This window comes from Paramormyrops kingsleyae, chromosome 13, assembly GCF_048594095.1.
Source record: "Paramormyrops kingsleyae isolate MSU_618 chromosome 13, PKINGS_0.4, whole genome shotgun sequence".
Classification (NCBI taxonomy): Eukaryota; Metazoa; Chordata; class Actinopteri; order Osteoglossiformes; family Mormyridae; genus Paramormyrops; species Paramormyrops kingsleyae.
The window spans coordinates 29,098,182-29,112,506 of NC_132809.1; the positions used below are offsets into that span (position 1 = coordinate 29,098,182).

Here is a 14,325-nt window from a genome sequence, read left to right on the forward strand (position 1 = left end):
CTTCTCTTTTACTTTCAGCCGTCGGCGGATCGCTCTGGCCGCGCTTCATGAATATATAAAGCGGCCCGGAGCGGAGGTTTTTTCTGAGGGGTGGGGTTTGCTCCTTCTTTAGGAAGGTTCCGCTTCTCGTCTTTCTCGTAAAGTGGTCGGTGCGGAATTCGGCTCCCGGGTGGGTGTGTCGGAGCGGGTCGCGGCGCTTCTGCTCACCTCGGGACGGGGCGGGAGGGGGAGGAAGAGCGGAAAAGTTCAATATGAATTTAGTGTGAAGCCCGAACCAGAGTTACTAGCATGGCCATCTGGACCCGAGCGGACAAAAATGGACAGCTGGACCTCCTGTTTCGGGACCGCTGGATCCGTGTTTCAGCCGAGCTGACCCAAGAGACTTTAACTCTTACGGCCGAGGCGGAGATAACTGGACCCGGGAATGGCGCCGATCACGCGTCGCCGGGCCTGCGGAGCTCGGTGTCCAACGGAAACCAGTCAGGAGCATCACCGGATAACCCGAACCGCAGCCGGACACAGAGCCACGGCGTGCCGCGACGGAGCAGCAGCCCGGTGCGCGGGGGTATGGGCAGGGGTCAGCCCGAAGGCAGCCACGGCTTCGCCAGTCCCGGTTCGGCCAGGTCGGCCAACGACAACGGGACTAATTCTGATTTTGGAAGCCCGGGATCCAGCTATGGTAGCCCTGGATCCAGCGTAAGTTCTAAGCACGGTGATCCCGCCGCCAACTTCGACAACAACCCGTCGGAGGGAGTGCGGAAAGTTCGGGTTATCAAGCAGGAGTCGGGGGGACTGGGTATCAGCATCAAAGGGGGCAGGGAGAACCGAATGCCCATCCTGATCTCCAAGATCTTCCCGGGACTCGCAGCGGACCAGAGCCAGGCTCTCCGTGTGGGCGACGCGATCCTGTCAGTCAACGGGATAGACCTCCGCGACGCCACGCACGACTCAGCGGTGCAGGCGCTTAAGAAGGCCGGCAAAGAGGTGACGCTGGAAGGTAAGCGGCGCAACGCGACCGCCGGGGACTCCCGCAGGCCGGGTGCGCAGGGGAGCCGGGGGCCGCCTGCACTCCAACTCAAACAACCGCTAAACTGACAATCAGAACGATCGGATATTATACGTTTTAAAAAACACATCTCAGATCATTCGGGGATATGAGAAGTACAGTAACTCAATAAAAGCCCATGAACATTAAATGTAACGGAAGAAATGCCCTGGCGCATTAGTTATTTGCGCTGACATTTGGCGAGGTATTGTGAGGGATGCGCTGAGGGGGTGGGGGAATTTAGTTTGCTCTCTCTGGAAAGTTGCTTCTATAATTGTAGCGAGTTTCCTTACAGTGTTACCGTGATCTGTGTCTGTATATGGAAATGCGGTATTTACTGAGGAGGCACAGGTAACGGGGAGGGAGAGCGCGGCTCTTACAAAAACAGCACGCGGGGACACGGCTTATTGTTGATACTATTATTTATTATCACTACTACTACTACTACATGTTGTTGTATTTTTAAAGCCAATTATAATAACAATAGCAATGCCTTTTAAAATACAATAACATGTAGTAGTAATAATAATAATGATAATATCAGGACATTGCTTGATGAGGGGTGCTATCAGGCATTGCAATCAAGTTCATCAGCCCCAAGAAAACAGGCAACAGACCATTGTACCGGCACTCAAACCACCTATCTCTGTGGGGCCCTGAAAATCGGGGGGCCCCCATTATGCCAAAAACAGTCACTGCACTGGAGGGGCCTCAGAAATAACAAACCTGCCCTTGTCTATGTGGCATGGCAGAGAGCAAACTGTGTCCTGATTGCTCCCATTGGCTGAACATTATGTACATGCGTTTTATTACCGCTCTGTCTTTCGATGACATCCATCCATCTTTCTGTGGCTTCTGCTGGACGCGTTCCCTGAGGAAGGGAACGGGAACTGAAACACAGGGCACTATGCAGCGGTATACCATGGACAGAAGTGCAGTGCGCCAGAGATACTCGATACATTTAACTTAATAATAATTCCCAATTACCCACTGCCGTTTAGTTGTACTCTCAGTAATGTTTGACTGACCTTGTTGTGCAGTGCCTGACACTGTCATTCTGGCGGCTGTTAAACTGCCCTCTTGACAGTTTGACAGCCATTTTCGTTTCGCTGTGGGGCTAATTTAAGCATGTTTCTTGGATGTAAGTGACCCTGATTTAAAAAAGGTCCGTGGCGTGTTTCACAATGGGGCTCAAATCGCTGCCTCGGGGGGATGTAACCCGGTCAATGAGCAACTAATTCAGGTGACTGCAGCTCACTACTTTCCATCCGAGACCCTCCACCTCCTAATCACCCTTTTTCCCTGTGCAGTTCAAGCGTGTTTTGCACCAAGCAGTCCAATAAAGTACAAAGTAGGCAATTGCGATGCACTACAACAACGAAGAATTCTTTTTTCGTGAAGTTTGGACTAAAGCTCCAGCAAAGTAAATATACGTAGTAGTATGATGTAAAATGGGGCATGTTACTATTATCCATATAATGTTTCAACATGATATTGTATTAATGATTGTAAGTAAAAGACCAGGGCATCTGGTTAATTTCATGTGTCAGAATGGAGGAGGAGTGAGTGTAGGACTGTGCTTCCCACTGGAGGAATGGCAGGATACAAGTGAACAGGCTTCCCTGGGGGAGAATGACGGGCGTATGGTTGGGGTCGCGCCCCCTTCATTCGCATTGTTCTTGTGTGCCGGCACATGTAGGTAAAGGGCAGTAATGAGACCTTGGCATTTCCTTTGTTTATCAGGTGTGTTTATCCAAAGTAACATACATGTTTTAGGAAATACGGAGGAATTGGGGTTAAGGGTCTTTCTCAAGGGCCCAACGGGGACATCACTCTGCCGACTCTGGGATTTGAACCGACGACCTTCTGATCACAGGCACACTATCCACAATGGCCACCCCACTCGAATCACACAAGCCATCAGTCATCCATGTGAATGGGAAGCGTTTCAGTGATACTTGCACTCCATTCAGAACAGAGCCTCCATCTATCAATTCATTCCCTTCCACTTGATTCATCGACAATGTTTCATGAATCAGGCAGCAGAATATTGCAGAGCTGGGTTTCCTAACTCCTGTGCAAGAGTGACTTGGCATATTGTCAGATTTTTTAGCAGTAGGCTACTTTCATGTTGGAAAAATCTACCTGGACCAATAGACCATGTTCCTGTCTTCTGGAGGATCTCACGTGCCTGGGGGGGGGGGGGGGGGGAAATCCATCTCTTTCCTAATGCAGCTTGGGATCTGCTGATGTATGAGCGGAACACATGAGCACCAGGGGCTATAAGTTGCATACCCCTACAATCCTCCCACACACACGTATAAATACACATCGATGGAAGTCTTATGCATGTGCTATTACATCTCTGCTGAATATGGCTTCCTTAGAGGCCGGTGACAGTTTGTAACCTCAGTTTTTCACCCCGGAAGACGTCGTCTGTTGCATTGTCCTGTATAAAGGTCAGACTACTTTGTATATGCTTTGAAACAATATGTAGAAAAGAAAATTGCATTAAGAGAAATCTGTGTGACGTGGTAAAACAGCATTTTTTCTTATGACGTGCATTTATTTCAGACTCATGGTTCCTTATCTGCTATCGCTACCCACCTCATTTCCGTCCCAGGGTGTGGGAACTGTTCTGTGTGGGCACCGTGGATAAATGTGCTATAGTAGGAAGTGAATGTGTGCTGCTTTTTCTTGAACCTTCCAACTTCCATGTTGAGGTCCTGTCTTTAATTTTTCATAGTAACTACGACTTCATGTTTCCTTAGTTACCAAAAAAGTCCTCTACTGACCTGTGCTACATCGCAGGACCTGTACTTCAAAAAGGTGCCTTTATTTTGTTTACACTTTCAGTTTAATTTTTATGTTCATTTTTTTTTAACTAATTTATGGCTGGATTGACTGAGACTGACTTGTGCATTTGTGGATGAGTCAACTATGCATTAACTGCGAAGACTCTTTAAGGAATGAGATTTCATCAGTTTAAATGTAAGTTGATGTGTTTGGATTTGCCAAACATAGTGACTCTTGTTTTTTGGATGAGAGCAAACAATGCAGGCATCCACAGAGCTCTGGAGAATTAGTATATTCCAAGTTGCATGGCATATTTACCGCCGACTGGAGTTGTAATCCAGCTGAAAGTAACGACTCGTGTTAAATTGTGTTCGCCGCAGTTGTATGCAAAGAAACATCTTGGTTCGATTTTCTTTTGTTTTTTAAGTTAATGGCTTTAATTATTCCTGTGTCATGCGACCCCCATACCACTTCAGAGTGGTGTTTGTGATATAACATATTTCTAAATTGAGTAAAGCACGAAATCATTTAGTTTCTCTTTATTTGGACAGGCAGAGTGTAAACAATGGTGGCTTAATAGATGTTTGGAAGTTCTACTGAGGGAAATAGCGTTTGTTAGGGAAGGCCAAGAACTTTTTATGACACTTTGTGTTGCTTCCCCAGAAAATTCCTCACTTAAATGCCACAGAAAGTCAATGTTAGCGTTGGCCGTCAGCATATTGGTTGAATAAGTACCAAGTCCCTGTAACGTTCACCCCAGTTTGACTTTTCTCTGGCATCAGCCCCAACGCAATAGGCCTGCTTTGGCAAGGTCTCTTGACGCTTGTAAGGCATGGGCTGGGGTTCGAGCCCTATCATGCTGGGGTTAGGGCTTGGCTGTGGGTTATTGCTGTGGAAACTGGGAGCTGGCAGCGTGATGGATGGGTGGAGGTATGAATACTTCAAATATCATGACAGAAATTTAATGTGTAAAGTAGCACGATATACTAGACATTTAATATACCTTAACAATAAAAGATATTGAACAACATAGTATTAGATGTCAGGGAAAGTATTGTGTGGAATTCTGTTAAAATGTCATCTGCTTTACTTTTAACATAGTTTGTATCCTTAATGTTTTCACTCCAAGAATTTTACTGCCCCCCCCACTGATAACAGGCACACAGACACCCAGACACCCCAGAGAAGCAGTGATGCTGATGCACCTCTGGCTGCGAAGATCTTCTGTCTTGTGATTTTGCAGTCTCTCCCTCGCTCTCTCCTCTCACTCTCCGTCGGGCCCCAGACCATCAGAGATACAGACGCCAGTGATTAAGCACGTCGCGTGTAACGTCGGCCGCATGTGTGAGCCTGACACAGTACTGGCCTCTGCCTTCTCCGGTGATGGGGGTTGGGGTGGAGGGCAGCCGCAGGCCGTCGGACCCCGAGGATGCATCCGAATGCGTTCGCTGGCCCCCCCCCTCCAGATCTGGAGGGGCCCCTGGAGTAACCGGCCCCACACACTGTTCTCATTAAGGCCTGGCTGGGGTCCTGTGAGGGGCTGCCAGCATGCTGAGTTGGGGGGAAAAAGTGTGGGGGTGGGAAGGCTGGGTGTGTGAGGCAGGATCCGGGACCTGTGGTAGTGAGGCGGGGGGGGGAGCTTGGCCGCAGAGTGCGTCTGTGTGTGCGCGCGTCCGTCTGATCCAGGGAGAGGAACAAAACCGCAACTGTGTCCGCAGATGAGAAAATGCTGCCAGACCGCCCTCCCAGCTCTCCTCTGCCTGTCCCCACGTCTCATCTCTCATTTCCCCGCTGGCTTTGAGGGAAGAAGAGGAGCGCTGTGGGCAGGGGGGCGGGGCTTAGTGTGGAGCGAGCGGCTCTCAATAAGACTGGAACACCCCACCCCCCCCCCCGACCTCCACTGCCATCCTTTGTGTGTTGCTCTAATTAAGCACAGAAATGGAAACGAATGACAAATTTGACGGCTCTAATGAGGTCTTTGGGGTGGCTGGGTAACTGGAAACGTTTTTGTCTGTTGGACAGATTCCCTCATTTAAAAAAAAAAAAAAAGAAGAAGAAAAAACTACATTTAGCAGAAGTGAAGAGCTGCTTTTGGGCGGCAGCACGCATGTTACGCCTGCAGTTATGTCATCTCTGGGGCCTGTAAACTTCGAGCAGCTGCCTCTGCTCTGTCGCCTCCTTCCTTTCTGGTCTCCTGGTCCTCCTCCGGTGGGGGGGTCGCTTCGCCGTGGTCTCGGCCCCCGGTCTGTCTAGATCTTCTGCCTCTCTATGCCTCTCCATTTGGTGTAGAGCTGTGGAAGCAGGAGCCGTGGACAGCAAGACAATAACCAGGATGATTGAAATAAGCTGGATTTGGTTGATCTTCTTCTTATCGAATATCTAATAATGTGAAGTATATCTATATTGTACTTGCCTGAATGACATTTGCCAAGTCAGTGTATAAATAATAATAAAAACCAGTTCTGTGATATACATGTGATGTACACAGACTCTCCTTATGTAACAACCCCTCTATTTAATGACCCCCCCCGAATTTACCAAGTTGGGGTTTCCTTTCGACCCTGTCTTTATTCAGAATAAATAAAAACGATTATGTGTATTTACAGTATGCAAACCTAAGTAATGTATATTAGAACTGATTTCCTCTATTCTTATGCTTGAAATATCGGTAAGGGACGGCTTCTCGCTTATTGGCCAATTCGCTTAACGACCTCGTCGTAGGAACGGAACTCGGCGTTAAGTGAGGTGTGTCTGTACTTTTACAACAACCAATTACATCATTTTGTGGCAGCCAGTCACGTTAAATAAATGTTCAGAATCTTTTCATAGCAGCCAATCACATTGTCTGTATGTATGACGTAGTTTCAGGGTAGCTTATCGCATTGCATGTATTTACAGTTACTTTTTGGTACCGTTCCACTCACTCAGTTGCACTCACACACACCCGACAGTCACATTAGATTGTGTTAATGTTGACATTATCATGGAAATACCCTTACATCTGCAATATTTGTGTTGGCCGGTCAGTGTTTTTGTCCTGTTGGTTTTTCTCGTACACGTCTGGGCCACACCGGGGTCAAATCTGAGCGCAAAGGCCCAGCTCATTTTTAACAGTCCTTTTGTTCATGTGCATGGAATGCATGATATTCCATGGAGGTCTCCTATTCGGTAAAAAGTATTTCCCATGAGCCAGTGGGAATTCCTGGCTCTCTTGGTTTTCCGACTCCTGTTTTTGTTTTTCCTTACCGGGTCATTTACTTGCCCACCTGGCCTCTGTTTGCAGTGAAGTACATCAGGGAGGTTTCGCCGCTCTTCAAGAAGCCCAACCTGGCATCAGATCTACCTTGGGACGCAATTCGGGATGGGGTGCGGGGCACGCACTCCCCCAGCCTGGGCGGGAGTGAGGACTCCGGCTCCCCGACCCTCCGGGGCTTCGGTCTCAAGGATAGGAAAGTCATACCTCTGAAGATGTGCTACATCTGCCGGAACCTGACCATGCCAGACTTTGAGAACAGGTAGGAGTCTGTCTGTCTCTGTCCTGTCTGTGTCTGTCTCTCTCTCTCTCTCTGTGACACCAAGCCTTGGTATCACTGTGTGCTGGTGGGTGTGAGCCGCCTTCATACTGTTCTGCCTGTGTACATATTCTCTCAAACTGTAATTGCTTAATGGTTGCTTGACAGCTGTTGGATCATGTCCAGCAGACCCCTCCTGCTCTCTGTTCACAGACTGCTGGTTATCTCTCTCTGTCTGTCTCTACAGAGGGTAACCATTGTCCGCTAGTTCTGCATTCTGTGGCTGAATGTCGTTGCTTCAGAACTGAGCGTTCTGATGTCCCAACTTAGTTTTTTTTATTTTGAATGTGTTACAAACTCGACTGCCCTGCTGATAAAAAATGTAAGAAATTAAATGCTACTGCACTGGAAGAATATTCCATCCATCCAAACACCGGTAGCCTATCCTGTGCAGCACGGGGCACATTCTGCGTGGGGTGCTAGACCATCACAGGGGACATCCACACTCTCACACGCACATGTACCTCAGCATTTTAGAGATGCTAGTTAGCCTGACTGCATGTCTTTGGATTCTGGGGGGGGGGTACTTGTGTGACACGGGTAGAACATGGAAACTCCACACACACAGCTGATGTGGGATTCACCCCCTTAACCTTGAAGGTGTGAGGCGGCGCTGCCACCCATTGAGAATTAAAAAAAAATCTAACAAATTAGCACGTTGCTAAGCACAATGCTAACATGGAAGCCTTCGACGCAAGAACGTCACTGTACAGTTTTGCCAAACGCGGTCAGTGTCCAGAAGAGACCTTTTCCTGTCAGATGAATGTGCGCTTCCTGCCTGTGGGGATGGAGTGCTTGCATCTGTGATCCTGGCCATTGTTGGCCGTCGTGACGAGCGGGAGAGGCGTACCATCTGTGCGGCTACATTTAGCCGCAGCCACTTCATCGATGTCGGAAACAGTCTCCCTGTGACCGACCTGAACATCCTCCTGGTGTGCCCTTGTGCCGATAACGTTTTTTTTTTTCCCCGTTGCCGTGCTTCCTGTAAATTACATTCTCTAGCTGTTCATTTAATGCGGCAACATGAAATCGGCGAGCCAGTTGAAATTTGTCGTTGAATCGTCTTAATTTCCCGTGCTTGACATTTACGGCGCGGGGCCCCGTCGATAACGGTTATCGGGCTTCCAGCCGGCGTGGCTCGCATCCGAATGCATCATCGCCATGGTGAGTGCAGTTAGCGAAACGGCCTCACTTAAGGATTTGCAAAGCGAGCCTCTAATCTGGTTAAAGGGACGGGGGCTGTGGATGCACAAAAGCCGGATGCGGGGCCAGGTGGATGATTTTTTTTTTTTTTTTTTTGGACGGAATGTTCCGGAAAGTCAGCTGGTGTTTCTCTTTCAGGCTGCTGGAGCTGCACTCCCCCGACAACCTGCACACAGTAATCCTGCGCTGTAAAGACAGTGCCAGTGCCAATTCCTGGTTCACGGCCATCCACGCCAACATCACCGCCCTGCTGCCCCAGGCGCTGGCCCACATCAACTCCATCCTGCGCATGGGTGCCGGCGGTTCCCACCGCCACCTCAATCACATTGGCTGGCTGGCCGAGCAGGTGGGCGTGAGTGAGTGAGTGAGCGTGCGAGCGTGCGAGCGAGACACCCACCCACACACAGACAGGCCATGTGTGACCCCCCCCACCTTCTCTTCCTTAGATGCAGATGGACGGCATGCGGCACCACTACCGGCCGGTCGTCATGGCGCTGACAGATAAAGACATCCTGCTCTTTTACTCAGTGCCCTGGACCCATGAGGCGTGGGCCTCCCCCATGGTGATACACCCACTGCTGGCCACCAGGTGGCGCCAGACGTCGACTTTCACAAACACACACTGACATGCTTCTGCGGCGTTCAGGAAGGGGGTGGGGTGTGAGAGCAGAGCAATTGGCCGGAAAGGCAGACATGGAGCTATTTTAATAGTAATATTAACCTTGTCGGCCATGTTACCATGTTACCATGTTATGTTTATCGTGATGGTTCCTGTACTTATTTCTGTAGCGTAAATCGACCTTTTGGAACGGGACCACACAGACACACACATGCACACGGCAGAGTCTCGGCTAACCTGCATTCTGTGTCTTCCCCCCCCACCCCTCACCCACCACCCCCAGACTTGTGCATTCCGGCAGTGCCCGTGGCTCCCCAGCGCTGGGCGGGGACCTTGTGTTCGGCACACGAACGGGCACGCCACATGGGGTCGAGTCCCATATTTTCCGAGTAGAGACCCACTGGGACCTGTCGACATGGACACGGGTCCTGGTGCAGGGGGGAAATGCAGTCGCCGCACTCGTCAGAGAGGTGTCCATCGGTGAGGAGCCGGGGTTACCGAAAGGAAACGGAAAGGCTGCACGGACCGACAGATGCACAGCGTCTGCTTTCTTGTTTTTCGTTTTTATCCCACTGTTAATATCCGAACAATCGCTGGCTCGGTGGAAAGAGCCGGAAAACTGCACTCTTTTCCCTTTCCTGTCCTCGAGTTGTACACTGTTATGCACACGCAGGCGGGCCTCTCAGTTCCCTGCCAAGTCTGTCTAATGGTGTCCCTCCCCCCCCCCCCCCTCCCCAAAGGCTGCCTTTTCGGCCAACAGGAAGTGCGGCTCACCGTGCACTATGACAAGGGCTTCACCGTCACCCGCGAGAAGGACGACTCTGCAGGGGACACCGTGCTCTTCCGCTACCCCTTTGAGAAGCTTCGCATGTCGGCCGATGACGGGATCCGACACCTTTACCTGGACTTCGGTGGGCCCGAGGGCGAGCTGGTAGGCCCCGTTTCACCTTTCCATTTAGCTTGATCGGTGGTTCTCAAAATTTTGGACCAAGTACCAAAGCAACCAAGTAATAAAATCGAATCGCATACCACAGATTAGGAAGCACAGTGCTAGACTGTAACTATCAACTGCCGGCGAAACGACAGAGGGCTCTCTGCTAACGCCTCTCTCTCCATCATTGTCTGCCAGGGATTCGACCTGAACACCAGTCCCAAGCCCATGGTCTTTGTGCTCCATTCCTTCCTGTCGGCTAAACTGACCCGCCTGGGGCTGCAGACATGAAGCCAAGGAGCCGGCGGGGGGGGGGGCCTTCCTTCCCATTTCTCCTGTGCCATCCATGGCAACCGTACGGGCCCCGTCCCCGCCGCCCGTCTGTCCGTCTGTCCGTCCCCGGCCGTGTCTGCATGCGTGTGCGCGCTCTGTCAGACTGGGTGGCCCCTGCCACGCAGATCCGCGCTGCCGGCCGCCATCAGGATTTTGCCAAATGTGCCTTAAGTGAAATGAGGACAAAAGGAGGAGGGAGAAAAAGCTTTTTAAACTCTGCCATTTTCTTTTTTTGCCGTTTTAAGAGGCCATAGTGTTAAAACGTACGCTTCAAACGATATGCACAGAAATAGCAACTTATATATTTTTATATGCTTTCTCTGTTTTATTTGTTTTACTCTGCATGACTTGATTGTACTTTTTATGAGACGCTCTAGTTGTCGGAAGCGGGAGCCTGACTTTCCCGGGGTCCTTGACCACGAAAGTTCAGCAGGACCCAATGGCTCATCCGCCCTCCCCCTGTGTGATAACACACGTTTCACCCCATAATTAACATATTTATGATTTATTATAACATGGATTTATGATTATTCTCGTACCTTGTTACATTTTCACTATTATTTGCCAAACCACACCTCCACTTTCATCTCTGTTGTGTTTTTTTTCCCTCTGAATTTATACAAATATGAATGTATGCTGGTTAAGGTTTTGTGCTTTTCTTTGTGCATTGCTCTGCCCCCCAGTGGCCAGCAGGAGTACTGCTCATTGACAAGCTACTCCTCAGTCTTCTGCTGTCTCTGAGCCAGATTCATCACACATGCAGTACCAGTCAAAAGTCTAGACATACCTACTCAAAATCATTTGTTTTTCAACAAGATAATGACCTTAAGTTCACCTTGAGGTTATGTAAGCACTGTATTATCTTGTGAGCATAGAAAAAGATGGAGTGTTGTGACAGATGACCTGGCCTCCACAATCCCTCCCCCCAACCTGAACCCCACAGAGCTGATTTGGGGTGAATTGGATTGATGAGGTAGCCAATTTGTGCTGGAAACTCCTTCAGGGCTGTTGGAGAGGGATTCCAGGGGTCTACATCCGTAAGCTGGATCAAAGAATGCTGAGATTCTGCAGTGATGTCATCAGAGCAAGGGGGGGGATTTTAAGCCGTCTAAAATTTGAGGAAATTTTGTGATGTTGAACACTTCTCTTGGTTGTTGCAGTATTTATATTTTGTATTACTTAATTGCCTCAAGGCCTTTTACTATACGGTGAATAAGAGCTAAAATGGAGACAAATGTATTAAAAGCAGATGTTTCCAGACTTTTGACTGGTAGTGTACCAGGGCTAGCCATGGGTGTTCTGGCACCATAGGCAAGATTCTGGCCCCAACGCCCTCCTCACTCCAAGCCTCCCAGAGCAACAGAAAACAAATTTGGTCAAGTCATTTCAATTACAACATTTCAATAGTACAAGATATCTGGCTGCTGACTAGCTAACAAAAATGTTTCACAAGACAAGTAGTGAAAGATTAAATCGAGTGTAAATAACTAATGTCATGGAATGCAACCAGAGGCATTTCTTCTGATTTTCCTTCACTTGCCCTTTGCCCCCCCCCCCCCCCCCCCCCCCCCCCATCAGTTGGCCCCCTTAGGTGACCCTCTGTGTTGCCTGTAGCGTGGGCCTGTCCTGCTGTTAAACCACTTTTACCACGTGACAAAAGGGTTAGAACCACATTATCTGATTTATTCTGAGAAGCACAGATTCATTTTTTACTGCTTTCTGCAGAGTAACTTTCTACATCCCCTTTGCTTTCACGTTAAATATTTGAAGTACTACAATCAGGGCTACATTAACGCAGCCACAGTCCCGTGGATAGGCGTGGGATGCATCAAAATTCTTAAGTCTTCCGCATGTTGCTTATGTGTTGAGAAATCATTTAAAACAGAATGTATTACACGAGACCTTAAAGAAGAATTCATCTTGGATGTTATGTGCCTTCCTGTTGGAGTTTCCTGCCATACTAAGGAATCTGGAAGATCAATAACGGACTCGTCATAACAGGACGAGATGTCCATAGTGTTCTCACAATATGACTGATGTTTGTTTTTCTGTTCTATGGTGTTAATTTTATGAGTATTATCCCTTATGTGTTACTTGGTATTAATATTCCTTGTGGACTGAGATTGCTTTGCTGTTCTGTCATGGCGATAAAGCAGGCCCCTCCCAGCCGCGTATCTGCGCTCCTGCTGCAGTCCGTCAGTCGTCCGGCTTTTTTTTTTTTTTTTTGTGGGGGGAGGGGGTCACTATGCGTTTTCTGCAGTGTTTTCTTTTATATTTTGAGGCACCCAAAATCCAGGTCAGTGTTTTCCAGATATATGCAGCCTGAGGAAAGTTTATAAAATATGTAAGTTCTCTCAGGCAAAAGGATTCTCTGTGCTGGTATCTGTTTCTGACGGATCTGTTTAAAAAGCCACACAGTTCTTTTTATTATTATTATTATTATTTGATTATTTTTAAAGTTGTACCAGACTAGTTCACTAAACTGAAATCACCTAGTCTGTCTTCTGACTGTTAAGCTTCTGCTATGCTGCTGTCAGGTTATTATGCCCCGTTTAAATAGTTATGCTTGTGTGTGGAAGGGAGGCTCGTCCAACCAAAGATTTCAACAGCAGTGAGCATCCATTGCAATCACATGTATCACAATCAGAAGGGTACGCTGCTGTGATTTTTTTTAAATTATGTACTACATTTTAAGCCTGCACTCTTAAGACATACAAATATATAGCACTATTTCAATGTTAAAATATTAAAACTGTAAATATCTTCTATAAATAAAAAAACACTTTTCCCAGTGTTTTGTGATTCATTTTCATTATTATGGACAGCAAAACTATTGAAAAAGTGGATTTGATGATGAGTGTATGGATGGATATTACATCTAATTTTAACATATAAGGGTAAGATAAACGCACCATGATCAACTGGTATATAATTTCATGAAGCTTCTAAAATTGTTATTATCCCGAGAACCAGGATCGCATCATTGTTGTTGCCAAACAGAGACCGACGACTCAAAGCACCAGATGTTTAAGGGTCAAAATTGGTACTGGCAGGTAAAAATTGAAAATTTGCCCGGGACAAAATTAATCAATGTCAAAATGTTTTATTTAGAAAGCAAATAATTTAAAAAATGCAAATAATTATCTTTAATGATTTTTGAGCTATGACTATGACCTGTTTCATATCAAGCTTTGTTTTGGTACCTAGTTTAGTGGTGGGGGGGGGGGGGGGGGGGTTGTATGGTACTATGATTAAATTGGGAATGAAATTGACCAATATTTTAGCTTGAAACATTTATATCTTGACTGATTTCTATTTTCTTCAGATTTACAATAGAGGCAGCAGGTGGCTCAGTGGGCTAAGCCTACCTGTCATCAGAAGGTTGTTGGTTTAAGCCCAGCCTTGGCACATCTGTGTGTACTGGAGTAAGGCCCTTAACCCCCCAGGGTGCCACAACAGGTGGCTGCCCTTCACAACCAACTTGCTCTCACCTACAGAGAACAAATTGGGGCAGGCATAAAGACAATTTCCCCACAGCAATCAATTAATTATTATTATAACTATTACATTTTTGGGGGCCGTGTGTGGCTCAGTGGGCTGTGCCTGTAAGCTGAAGGTTGCTGGTTCAAACCCAGCCTCAGCACATCTGTGGGTCCTTGAGCAAGGCCCTTAACCCTCAGCTCCCTGGGCGCCGCTACAGGTGGCTGCCCTTCGCAGACAACTTACTCTACAAAAAAGAGCAAGTTGAGGGAGGCGTAAAGACAATTTACCCACGGGGATCAATAAAGTATTGATTTTTTCCCCCCCATTTAAACCATAGTTTAAC

The 14,325-nt window shown here is 47.9% G+C and overlaps 1 protein-coding gene across 1 annotated transcript; it reads left to right on the plus strand.

Moving 5' to 3' along the window:
- Positions 1-141: 141 nt before the first annotated feature.
- sntb2 (syntrophin, beta 2) lies at positions 142-13,293 on the plus strand. Its single transcript, XM_023827149.2, has 7 exons — positions 142-997; positions 7,125-7,356; positions 8,755-8,962; positions 9,063-9,205; positions 9,519-9,715; positions 9,976-10,166; positions 10,365-13,293. Exons 1-7 carry the CDS (start codon positions 289-291, stop codon positions 10,455-10,457), a joined length of 1,773 nt encoding a protein of 590 aa, XP_023682917.1. The 5' UTR covers positions 142-288; the 3' UTR covers positions 10,458-13,293.
- The last annotated feature ends 1,032 nt before the right edge of the window (positions 13,294-14,325 follow it).